At 36.6% G+C, this 13951-nt stretch overlaps 1 protein-coding gene across 3 annotated transcripts in view; it reads left to right on the top strand.

Annotated features, from left to right (window-relative positions):
- Positions 1 to 13951, top strand: part of tbc1d22a (TBC1 domain family member 22A) — a 316264-nt gene that overhangs the window by 24237 nt on the left and 278076 nt on the right. For all 3 annotated transcript variants that reach the window (XM_018092307.2, XM_018092305.2, XM_018092308.2), the window contains exons 3-4: positions 7305 to 7642; positions 10047 to 10217. In XM_018092307.2, coding sequence (XP_017947796.1) covers positions 7305 to 7642; positions 10047 to 10217 — 509 coding nt within the window. The remainder of the gene's footprint in view (positions 1 to 7304; positions 7643 to 10046; positions 10218 to 13951) is intronic.

Here is a 13951-nt window from a genome sequence, read left to right as displayed (position 1 = left end):
AACCACAAATTTCTCTGCCCAACTTGCATAAAATCCTTAAGGAATATAGCCTTCTATCAAACTACAAAATCAATCTGACTAAAACAGAAGCACTACCCCTAGATCTCACACCAAACACGACAGAAGCACTTAGGGCAAGCTTCCCATACAACTGGAAAACAGATTCCATCTCATACCTAGGCATACAAATCACTACTAAATACAACTCCCTGTACTCCCACAACTATCCACCATTGATCCGACAAATTGAACAGTTACTGAAAAAATGGTCTGACTACCCCATATCATGGTTTGGGAAAATAGCATCCATTAAGATATGTATATTACCCAAGCTTCTTTATTTATTTGAAACGCTACCAGTGGCAGTCCCAACCAAAACCCTAAAAACAATTCAATCTCTAACACATGCATACATCTGGGGAAACCGCAGACATAGAATACCAAGATCTGTATTACTGACCCCAACCCAAAGAGGAGGATTGGGAGTCCCATCTTTCCTGAAATATTATGAAGCTGCACACCTTAGACAACTACTGGCTTGGTCTCATTGGAACTCACCCACGACATGGGGTATCATAGAAAATATGGTCATAGAAAAATACCATCTAAATTCATTTATATGGTCCAATAACCCACAAACCCGACCTCCAACGACTATGCTAAGCTCTACCCGTCTCACCCTGACCATCTGGAATCAAGCTAAGCGAAAAAACACCTTGACATCCAAACACCCAGTAACCACAATATACCTTAAAAACCCAACCTTCATACCAGGAACCTCCCCTCACTTCTATCACCGATGGTCACAAACAAAAGCCTATGGAGTAAAAGACCTGACAGATCCGATCACAGGGACAATCTTACCGTTTCCCAAAATACAAGACAAAGCACCTCAAGCTAATCTCAAATTTTTTGAATACCTCCAACTGAGAAACTTTCTACAACCATTTATCTCGCACCAAAGAAACAAAGCAAACACAAGATTTGAGCTTATAGCCAAACAAGGACTACCCCAAAAAGGACTGATCTCCAGGATATACCAGCTCTTACTCACACCAACCCCGGAGCAAACACCTCAACACAAATATATGCTCCGATGGAATGAAAACAGGACATCACCCATCACGGAAGAAAATTGGACCGACATCTGGAAAAACGCCAAAAAAATGGTAACCTGCACCAGACAAAAAGAAAACATATACAAACTAATGATGCACTGGTATAATACCCCAGAAAGACTCAACACCTTCTTTCCTAATCATTCCCCGCTTTGCTGGAGGGGCTGCCAAAACATAGGATCACTGGAACATATCATTTGGTCATGCCCCATAATACAGCCATACTGGGACAACATCAGAGACCTATTGTCCCAACTAACTTGCCGTACTATACAGAAAGACTCTCTCACATTCATTTTGGGCAAACCATTCCCGGGCCTACACAAAACCTCTCAAGCCTTGATGAACCAAGTCTTAACAGCTGCTAAGCTAACCCTCACGAGCAAATGGAAATCAGCAAACCCACCTTCCTTAGCAGAAGTAATAAAGAGAGTAAACAGCAACAAAGACTTTGAATCTAGAATTGCATACATACAGAATAAAAACGCTCAATTTCTGGAGACATGGGCTATGTGGGAATTAATAAAACCAAAATGATAAATTCTACCGCAAACCAACTCGAAGACACATTCAACCCAACGAAACATCAATTAGTGCAGCCCCATTTATACAGTCAAAACCTCACGGCGACAAACATCAACAATGACCACACAGAAAGCCTCCAGGACAAAGGACCCCAAATCATTCTATCTCCCACCCCTAGGCCTGGGGAGATTCCAATGAGACCAACCTACCTATGGATGCCATCCTTTTCTATTGTAATCATTAATATGCCATGTTTATGTATACAACATTTCTTTTCATTTTTGTATTTCTTCAATAAAAATTTAAGTTACAAAAAAAAAAAAACAAATGTAATAGCTTATGTTCAGCAATCCTCAACTATGCTAATAGAGATCTTCTTATTGTAATAAATGATATTGATCCAGAAACTAGCTTGCTTAGTACTGTATTCAAGACAAATCTCATTGCCATGCTTTATCCTTTTCGCCTTACAACTCCCTTTTGGTCTATTATGTCTCTTTTTGCCTACCTATGAGTATTCATACAGGACAAGGAAAGGATACTAAAGAGTTAATCCTCATCTAGAGGTATACTTCCAGTGGTGTCATCTGTGCCCTTAAAGGAGAAGGAAAGTCAAAATCTATTAAATAGTACTACTATTGCTGTGTAAAAACGCTATATTTCTGGCTTGCCTAATGAAAGATTTACAGAGATACACATACTACAAACTACATACTAGTGAACGGCGCCGCCATCTGCCTACTGTCGCCAAGTCGCCAAGTCTGGGGAGGAGCGTTGCATTATGGGAATTCTCTACACTGCGCAGCGTTTTTTTTTTCCTGTTTGGCTTCTGATCTTCTGAACGGGTGAAGTATGGGGTGACTTAAGGGCACTATTGAGACAACTGAAGGTATGCCTGCAGCTTGAGATTAACTCTTTATTAGCCTTTCCTTCTCCTTTAAGTCTTCTCATATTCAAGCTCTTTTGTTGAAGCTGCATAGTAAAAACCCTGATAAGTTCTTTAATAGGAATTCCCATATTTCAACACTCCTGCACCAAGGCCCGGTGAACACGTGCAGTTGTGAAGACCAGAGGGTAGCACACGCACAGTATAAAGTATTCGTGAGCACGCTTGCACTGACCAGACAAGGAGCGCTCACCCACAAAGATCCAGCAAAATCCTCCCATCTTTTAGCACGCACCAATAGCAACCAATTAAAACGGTTGCTCTGGTGATCCACTAAACACAGAAGGGGCATATACACATCAGTCACCTAGCTTGTGTGCTAAATATATCTATTTGTTACAGCACACAAGAATCTCAAACATGCTCACATCTAGTAGGAGGCTGTATCTTGGCACATGTGCTTTTAGGTACGAGGCACCATGTTGATGATTTTGAAAGATCAAAGATGGGGGCCACAATGGAGAGGGAACGGAGCAAAGTTCAAAAGCACACTCTGGCAGAAGAAAGCTTTAATTAAAAAAAAAAAATCAAGTCAGTGATCTTCTACAGGCATTGGGGCACTTTGGTATATTAAAGGCTGTAGTGGAAGCCTTTTCTTTCCCTTTAAGAAGTGACTAATTTCCATTCAAACAATTATTTGCCCATTGGTTTGAAAAATTCCAGCTGGTTTGGCCTTCTGAATTGTTTCCCTCAAGAAAATTAAAACTGGGCAAGTAGACCCGAGAAAAATGTTATAAACCCAGAAAACATTTGGCTGAAGAATGAAAATGTAATTTTGACCTTTATTAAACTGACCCTCAAATTCGCCAAAAAAGTATTACTGATGATGAATATGTATGAAAAGTGTCCAGGGCACTTCTAGAAGTGAGAAAAGATGAAGGTCATTTGGATATTTTGGGGGTCCAGGCCTAAGATTGCAGTACTGATGCATTCTTTGCACTAGATGAGGTGTATTTACAATTTAAAGACGCAGATGCTGTGTGTTTAAATAGCAACAGCGCAACAAAACACTTTATATGAAAATATTTTTTCGTTTTCTGAATGAATGCTTTGAATGTTTATTATGGAAAAAGATTATTCATATTCTATGTAAAATTTGAAATGCTACTGTTTTAGTTGTACAAATGTTTTCTATAAGAAACATCCCTCAAATATGGCAGTTTTCTGAGCATATGGGTTCCATTTCTTAATGCCTTTGTGCTTTAATGCTGATAAATTGTTAAACACATGCTTTTTTCTCAATTAACACTTAAGCTAAGTGGTAACTGGAATGTAAAATGTGTTCTAAACAACACTTCTGCTATTCCAAGAAAGTAATGTTTTACTATAACAGTATTTAAAAAAGAGTTATAAATCAAATTAGGCAAAAAAGTAGCCAGCAGCAAATCTAAACTATATGAATCAGATGTCTTATGTATTTTTTCTAATGAACGTGTATGGTTAAATGTGTACTTAAATACTATATAGTTTTGCAACTAGTTACAATTATACTGTGTGTATATAATATATATATATATATATATATATATATATATTTACGTACGTGCTCAAATTGCCTTTGTAGTCAGTGTATTCTTAAATATCATGTGAATTCTTTATTCACACAATGTTCTTATTCTAAGATATTTTTTATTACATTCTGCTTAGATCATCAGTGATCTAAGGATTTGCCTTCTTCGGGCAATTATAAAGCCGAATGCAGCCCTGACACTAATGCATAAAAAAGAGCTGTTGTTATAAACCTACTTAACCTCTTATCATAAATAAGAAAATCCTGCAATAAATATATATACACAGGTCTGTGGAGGCCTTTGAAGGTTAGCAGAAAGATTTTGTTGTCATATGCTTAACAGGAAAAAATTATAAAAATTCTAGGAGGTTATTTTAGTATTGGTGGGATATAAGTAAGTGACAGACAATTGTTTTATCAAATCCAAAAATCCAATTGTTTTAGATTTACACTACTAGATGTTTTTTTTTACTTAGGTCACTTCTTTGTATGAATACATACAATTAGCAGAATTTACTCATATGAAAACATACTATTTGCAAGTATTGATATTTTGCTAGTGATAAGAATATATAATAATGACATTAAAGAACAATGTCATACCTTTCTTAACATCTGCAATAGTGTTTCCATAAATGTTGTCCTTTAAAGCAGTAACACAGTTATGTGGTTTAGATCAGTGTGGTTTAGATCAGCGATCCCAGCTCGCATAAATGCTCTCTCTTGATGTAAAATATAATAGCTTTACAACAGAGCAATAAAAAAAACACACATGAATGCTATTTTTAAAAATTTGCGAAAATTTAATGTTATTACTTCTGTTTTTTCAAAATCTTGCAAGATTTGATATTTCTTGGACCTACCATTTTTAGCTTCTAAAAAGCTTCTAATACAATGATGAAATGCTGTTTATTAAAATAACAGTATTTTGCATTGAGACATGGATATTATTTTGCCAAAATATAGGCCATTAACCAGACAACCTTCATCCTTATATTTTAGCACATTTAACACATCAGCATTTATTGTAATACGTCCAGCAGAGCAATAAATGCTTTGAGTATCCACATGTGGCTAGAAACCGGATGGAGTGCAATTAACTTCAAAGACTCCCTCTAGGCTATTGATCACAATCCTGTAAAAATATAACTGTTTTGTGAAATTGAAAAATATGAAAGGGTTTAAAACTTCAGATACAATGATGTTATTGTATTTTATATGCAGTACTTGTGCTGGTTGCCATAGCCAATGAGTGGTTACAGCAGCAGACTCCTTATGATGTCTTCATGTTTTGTCAATTATTGATACATTGCTGGTAGGAAGCAGAGAGTAGCAAAATGTTTACTCCAGTGAATACTGATTATATTTTAGATTCTGAATATGTGGCTAATTTCTGTGTTTACACTCCATTTAAAAATATATCAAAATGTTATATTTCGATTGTACTTCATTTTTATTTAAAATTAACATATCACTGTCAAACAAATAAAAGCCCATACTGTCTTCCTGAAGTAATATTTCTTTTTTGTTAAGCAAGAAACTTAGAAGTTAATCTTAAAACAGTGGTAAGACAGCTGCCAAGACATTGGTAGTGATGATACAAAGCATTTCTTTACTTTTGGTTCTAGGGTTCTAAAAGTGTTATATAATTGTACTCCAAAAGTGCTTAACACGTGGTGTAAAATGATGTACCTATTAATAAATATGTAGCATTTGTACTAATGGCAGAAATTAATGTCTGAGATTGCTGTTTACAAAAGTGCTTGGGTTAGTGTTTTGCCAGAATTTATTCCAAAAGTATACATTTTTATTTACTTGACAAAGTCTGTTAATGTTTTGCTTAGAAACTTGAATATTTAGAATGGTTGCATATTAACTCACATATCTTTAACAATGTTACTGTTAGTTTGTACATATATTTATTAGACATGGCTGGTTATATATTTGATGGCATTCTGCAGCTATTTTTTATCTTTGAAATGTTACATGAGATGCTGGTTAAATTGTGTGAGCGACATAATAAATTTAAACATAAACCATCGCATGCCTTTAATAGATAGAAATACCAGCTGAAAAACCATGCATACATTTCTCATTAGGGCTGTGCTACACAGGCTTGGCGATAATTGCAGTGGTCAAAATGCCCTTGTCCAACTGCAGCCTCATTAAATGAGAAATGCGTTGTATAAGGTGTGGGCGCTGAAGCACTTAGGAGAAGTCAGTGTTAGAAAATTATTCCTGTCTGACAGCACCAATGTCTGTAATAGGCAGAAATGGATGCGATACAGCTGCAGGTGGGTATGTGGTTTTGACAACTATGGTTGGTCCCTGAGAGGACTGTAGCAGTTAATGTACACTGTACATTTACTGTACTTTTTTTTTTTTTTTGTTACAGGTGAAGATTTAACTTAATTTTAGACTGTGGTTGGCCAGAGAACTTTGTATTTCTTATGGGAAAATTATTATTTGACTGTTTTACCTTTTAAATGCTCTTTCACATCTTTATGGTTATCCACTGTCCCACCTAAAAACTCATAATTCCTGCTATCTTACTGATTGGAATATTAATACAGAAGTTAATGTTCCAGAATAATATCTGTCTGACCATGCTAGCATTTGCCATTAGTAGTGCATTTCTCTTTTAAGTGAATGGAGAGCAGCTGCTGGTCCTCAATAGGTCCTTGAGAAACGTAGAACAAGTTTGTGCAATGTGTTCACAATAAAGTAGTGATTACTTTTACAGGATATGCCAGTCTCATTAAATAAATATATATGTATATATATTTATTATAATATATATATATATATATATATATATATATATATATATATATATATATATATATATATATATATATATATATATATAAAAATACATGCACAGAGGGAACATCATAAAAAGCCTCATTGCTTCATTTATGCAACTGAGTAGGAAGGGGAATCTTTACAGACACACAGTCTTTAAGGCTGTTCATTCTTGCTCTATGGGAAATCCAAAAATATTGTGTTTAGAAAGTCATAGATCTGTTTTTTATACCTCTATCTTATGCTGACACAATTAAAAGCAATTATAATAATATTTAGTTACTTTGGTATGTTTGTGAACATACTTGTTTTGTTTTTAGTGAATCACTAAGTACTACAGTGCCATGTTTGTAAATAGCTAAGTTGAAGGACAACTGACTAGTATGTACTTAATTTGCAGCTTGACCAAATCTGTTCTAAAGCATCCCACAACACCTGTAAAGTTGAAAAAAACCACCACCTTCCAAGAATTTGAAAGTAACACAAGCGATGCCTGGGATGTTGGAGAGGATGATGATGAGTTATTGGCAATGGCTGCTGAAAATTTAAATTCAAATGTAGTGATGGAAACAGCAAAACAAGTCATCCAGAATCACACAAAGTTACAGGAACAGAGCAAACATCAAGCTTCACAGCAGGAAGAGGAATCTTTTGTTCTTGATGAAACACAGTCTCTAAGCAGCCATGAAAATAAGATTGGTAAATCGGCCAGCGAAAGTTCAATTCCAAAGATATCTGGTATGTTCATCTATGACACAATATACTTTTACCACTTGTTAGTAAAAGTTAAAAATTAATGTTTGCATAAAAAAGGAAATTTAATTTTAAACAAAGTTTCCAATATACATACAGTATGAATGTTTAAAACTAAGTAAGCTTTATCAGAATACAGCCATAAGACTCACACTGCACTGACTTCTCTGAAAAAAGATTTCTTGTGTCTGTAATTCCTATGCCAGAGACACACAGCTTTCTGTTCTCTGCTCTTTCCTGCTCCCCCCTCCCTCAAGAATGCTAAGAACTCACTCCCCCCTTAGGAATTTGGATTTGAGCCAATCAGCAGGAAGCTGAACCATAGTCTAACTAACTGAGCATGCTCAGTTTGGTCTGCATGTTTGTGCAGGAGTGAGGCATTATGGGAACTTTCTTTACACAGCTCAGCATTTTTCTTCCTGTTTGGCTTCTGATCATCTGAACAGGTGAAATATGTGGAGACTTAAGGGCACTATTGAGACAACTGAAGGTATGTCTGCAGCTCGAGATTAACTCTTTATTAGCCTTTCCCTCTCCTTTAATGGTTTTGTAACTTGTAACTGTAATTGCAATTAAAAATGGGCATCTCTGTCCCATTCTACTCTGCAGGTTCTGTCCTTTAAAACAATATAGCAGTCAGTTGTGTATGCTACTTCACATGATTATCAGCTTCTTTGCTTTGCTGTTATCTCTCTCTTTCTTCATTTCTGTTTCAACCTTCCATATAAACCCCATTCAAATTTTTAACCACAAAGAGAGATTTAAAAGACAAAAATCCAAAATATCTATTACAATGCCACTGTAATGGACTATTGCAGGCATAGAGCACAAGACCTCTACATAGACCAAAACTCACTTTTATCATATGGATTTTCCATTATTCAACAGTGTGTAGTACTTGCTACAATAAATATATTATTAAATAACACATGATGATTATAGTCCCCATGATATTGTATTTTCAAAGTGCACTGCCAGCTGCCATTCCTGCTTTAGTAAACAGATGTTTTCTCTGTCTTCTAGAAAAGAAGGTAGAAAAATGTCAGTTTAAACGAGACGCTATAAGAATAACTGCATACAGGATGATATCATGCATATAGCAGTTCTTTGTTGATCTCTTTTAACATTGCATCATATTGTTGCGCCGCTGTATTTTAAAGCAGCGTGGGTGTACAAAGAGCCTTAACAGAAGCCCGCAAATGACTCAGTAATGAGTTACATTAAACATGTTTATCTTGGTATCCCATCTGTAATTTTGTAGCTGTGAAAATAACTGAGAACTTTAAATGAAAGATCAAGTGTGGAAGCACATGTCCTTGCAACTATTCATATTATTCCCTAAACCAAATATTTTATTGCCTCTGCTAATTACTTATTTCTTTTGTTTTGATTTACAGTACACTCAGATTTCAAAATAACTGTTGTGTGTCATTATCAGCTCCTGTTGTCAACCACAACTTGCTTCAACCTTATACTTGGCAAATTGTAATTTAACTCACAGTTGAAGATCCACCAAAAGCCAAGATGAGACAAAATTTAAGAACAAGGAAAGGGAAACTCACTGGGGGTGCCAATGTGCTAGACACCCTCAAGTGAACATGATTGCTGACCTTAGACCCTGGGCCTCAGCCTTTGTCTCCTGAAAAGTGCACCAGCCCTGGGTGCTGCTCCTGCTTCATTGCTCTGCCATCTTGAACAATGCCCCAGTGATCCTTTGCGCTATCTGGATAGCACGCATGCGCAATAGAGTGAAAGTCCAATCTTTACTGCTCATGTGCGGTGTCCAGAACACTTGAAGAGGATTGCTATGGCATTAGTGATGATGTGCAGCACACACCTTAGATCTAAGGTAAGGTAATGTTCACTGGGGGGTGTCTAACACATTGGCACTCCAAGTAAATTTCCCTTTTACTTGTCTTTTAACACTCTGTATCAAAGTGATATACTTATTAAGAATGCTTATAAGTGCCTTGCTATACCTTGGTTTCTGTTTGCAGTATTAAGGCACATAACATTTGCATCAGGTAACAGTGCCCTATATACACAAATAATATTCTTTGGTATCTTTAGGATTAACAGTCACCATTACATTGCAACCATTAATTTACTATTATTGCGACTGGGAAGACTTTGCCTTAAGATAATGTCCATATTTCTTGCCTTGCTTTTACAAACTCTTATTTCACTTTGTTTTTAGCATCTTTTGTTACAAAGCAAAAATTTCCTAAAAAATGTTCCTAATTTCTATAAAATCCTTAGTATCTTCCAACAATTCTGTTCAGTGTTTGCAAATGTTGTGTATATGTTTAAAAGAGGTAAAAAAAAAAAAAAGACACAGGTAAAATGTCACTTCAAAGAAAATGTTTTGTATTCCTTCATTATCATGCAGGGGAGAAACATACTCTACAGAGACAGCAGTCTGTCCCTCAGCAGACATCTATACCAGTCATGCTTAAGATGGCAGACCAAGCGATTTCATGTGGCTCTGAGCTCAATGAAAGAGAAGCATTTCGGGTAGAGAAATTTAAACAGCTGCTTGCTGGCCCAAATACTGACCTTGGTAAGTATGCTATTGATTATTTGTTGATGTGTATTGGTGATAATGCCATGAATTATGTACGTATATATTACAGATATGCTTCCTCGAAATAATTGCCTTAATCCTCTGTAACTGTGTTCAGTGTGTCACATGCCTGAAAACCAGTTCCTTAGTAATATTTCTGTTAACTTTTCTGGTATATCAGTGTAATACAACGCAATATCCCTTTAAAAGTTACATTTTGGAGGGGTAAAATTCACAAATCCTGTGAACTTATACAGCAGATTCGGACAAATGTGCATTAGATGATATCAGTTATGTTTAAAGGAATACTGTCATGATTTTTATGGAGTGCTTCTTATTTCTAAATTACACGCTTTACAAATAATTCATTCTACCATTTAAATGTTATTCTTGAACCAACAAATGTATTTTTTTTTAGTTATAATATTGGTGCATAGGCAGCCATCTCAGTGCATTGTGCCTGAGTCTGAGTTTCAGAAGGAGCCAGTGCTACACATTAGAACTGCTTTCAGGTAACCTATTGTTTCTGCTACTCCCATGTAACTGAAGGAGTCATAAGCCAGACTTGGATTTCTTGCTATTGAGTGCTATTCTGATATCCACTAGGAGCTGCTATCTAGCTACCTTCCCAATGTTCTGCTGGTTGTCTGCTGGGGAAAGGAAGGGGGGTGATATCACTCCAACTTGCAGCTCAGCAATAAAGTGTGACTGAAGTTAAAAAATTTAATATAAAAAAATTTAATATAAAAAAATCTGTTTGCCTTTTTGGAAAATGGATTTCAATGCAGGATTCTGCTGGAGAAGCTCTATTAACTGCATTTTGGAAAAAAAAAAACCTGGTTTCCCATAACTGTATTCCTTTAACCCTTTAAGTGCCACAGGATGTAGAATCTACGTCTTGTGTATAAAAGTACCTAAGTTCCACAGGATGTAGATTCTACGTCCTGCTGCACTTCCGGATTTGGGAGCGGAGGAGCGGTTTTTCAAGCCCTTGTGCTCGTTGCCTAGGGGCAGGGGAACGAGTGGCCCCTGGGGCGTGATAGCTCAGGGGCCCCATATGAAATACCTGCAATCCATGTGGCTTTCCCTGCAATGCCTCTCCCTTCTCCAGCTTCCCCCTGTGGCCCCCCTCTTCCTGCCCCGCCTACTCACAGATCATTCAGTGCAGCTGCCTCTCCTGTGTCTCCTGTGTCTCTCCAGATTCTTCTGCCCAGGTAAGTGCCAAATACACACACAAACACACAATCACACACTTATTACACACACACATACATTTTGGGGGGGGGGTTGGGGGTTTCACACATTCCCAGCACTTACAGCACTCACGCTTACTTGCGCACACACACACACACACACACACACACATGCACACCAAACACATTTTACCTAGTATACACACACACTTACACACTTATGTAATTTTGTATTTTTTTTTTTATCGCATCGTTTTTATTCTTGCCTGAAAAAAATGTTTTATTGCCATTGCGGATAGCCACACTTCAGAATACCTTTTGTGTATTATTTTGGTGTTTCTACTACATTTTCTGTGATTTTGGTGCATTTTTGGGTATTTTATTGCATTTTTAGCCGGACTTTGTCTGTAAAACTAATTTACCCAAGCCAAAATACTCAAACTGTTATTCTGACCGCTGATATTATTAGGCAAAAAAAAAAAAATGATTTTAGCGATTTTTTTTTATTTTTATCAATTTTATTGTATTTCACATTGTTCTTTGTTACTTGTCTTTGCACATGGACATTTTGTCTGCTGTATTTCAATTTGGCATCCTCTGTACCCCACATAGTTTGGTAAATCTATGCATATAGGGCATCAAACTGTTCAGTAGACCCCTGGCGTTCATATTTAGAAAGTTTTATGTTGATACATTACAAAATGCGGGGGTACATAATGAGGTACAATTCAAGCTTTGTGAAGATTTTCAGAAATGTCATAAAAAATGTTCTGTTTAGCATAGCTTTGTAGTTTGCTACTTTGCAGTAGAAAGAAGTATTTACCCATTTTTGTTTTGTCAGAATGTGTACTTTCGGAAAATATATGGTTTTCTAGGGTCTCTGTACTGTTAGGGGGTCTTATGGCACATAATGCACATACCGGGTGCAAAAATTGCATGAGCCGGAGTGTCTTATGTGAAAATTCATATGCACTATTTTTATTTGGGTGCCCCTGTATGCCACATAGTTTGGTAAATCTATGCATATAGGGCATCAAACTGTTCAGTAAACCCCTGGCATTCACATTTAGAATGTTTTATGTTGATACATTACAAAATGTGGGGGTACATAATGTGGTAAAATGCAAGCTTTGTGACGATTTTCAGAAATGTTATAAAAGCCGTTCGGTTTAGCATAGCTTTGTAGTTTGGTAGTTTGCAGTAGAAAGAAGTATTTACCCATTTTTGTTTTGTCAGAATGTGTACTTTCGGAAAATATATGGTTTTCTAGGGTCTCCGTACTGTTAGGGGGTCTTATGGCACATAATGCACATGCCGGTAGCTTATATTGCAGCGTATACACTTTGTATGCACTAACTTCCTTTTGGGGTCTCTACATGCCAGATACATCAGCGATCCTATGCACAATGGGCATCAAACTGTTCAGTGGACCCTTGGCTTTCATATTTAGGATGTGTTTTCTTGGTACCTAATGTTATGTGGGAGATAAGGTGCTTCAAATTGGAAGGTTTGATGCGATTTTCAGGTATTTCATCAAAACTGGCAATTTTGGCAAAGCATTGCCACTCTGTAGTTTGGAGTAGAAAGACATGAGTACCAATTTTGAATTCGCCCGAATGTGTACTTTCCAAAAATATATGGTTTTGGGGGTCAATGTATTTTTTTGTGTTTTTACCCCACAGAAAATGCAGTAAACGTGTTGAATTTTCAGTAGCTGAAGAGATCTCTGGGGCAATTTCTATGCACTAACTTCCTTATGGGTTCTCTAAATGCCAGATACATTGGTGATCCTATAAACAATGGGCATCAAACTGTTCACTGGACATGTGCTGATTAAAGGGGAAATAGCAAACTTAAAAATCACTATAGCTAACGTGTATGCCCCAAACAGTGGGCAAATTTAGTTTCTCTGTAAATTTTTAAGAGTACTAGAGGACTTCTATGAAGGGCTTCTCATAATCGGAGGGGACTTCAACCTAACAATAAGTCCTATACTAGATGCCTCAAACTGCAAAAGCGCTATCTCATACAAGAGTTTTAAAGAGTATTAAAAACCGTTTAGCAGAATTAAGATTATTAGATCTATGGAGAGTCCTACACCCCAAAGAAAAAGTGAAAAGAAAAGTGGCTACATTTGTTAAACAGTGCCGATATTGGCTCCAGTATTCATTCAGACCAATATACTAATAAGGCCTTTATGAGATCTAAGCAGAAATACTATGAGCTGGGCGACAAATGCAACAAGCATTTTGCTAAAATCTTAAGGAAAATACAACCTTTATCCCACGTCCAGACCATAAAAGACACCAACCAAACGACCCTATATGACACAAAAGTGATAGCTAGAACATTTCACCACTATTACCAAAGCTTATACAAACTAGATACCCAAGGCAAAAACAAAGATCATGAAATGAAATCATTCATCAAAGAAGCACAACTACCCAAGCTAATGCTACAACAAAGAAACACCCTAGACCAGGGATCCCCAACCTTTTATACCCGTGAGCCACATTTAAATAGAAAAAGTGTTGGGGA

Source organism: Xenopus tropicalis, chromosome 3 (assembly GCF_000004195.4).
Source record: "Xenopus tropicalis strain Nigerian chromosome 3, UCB_Xtro_10.0, whole genome shotgun sequence".
Taxonomy (NCBI): Eukaryota; Metazoa; Chordata; class Amphibia; order Anura; family Pipidae; genus Xenopus; species Xenopus tropicalis.
This window is presented reverse-complemented; position numbering and strand designations above follow the sequence as displayed.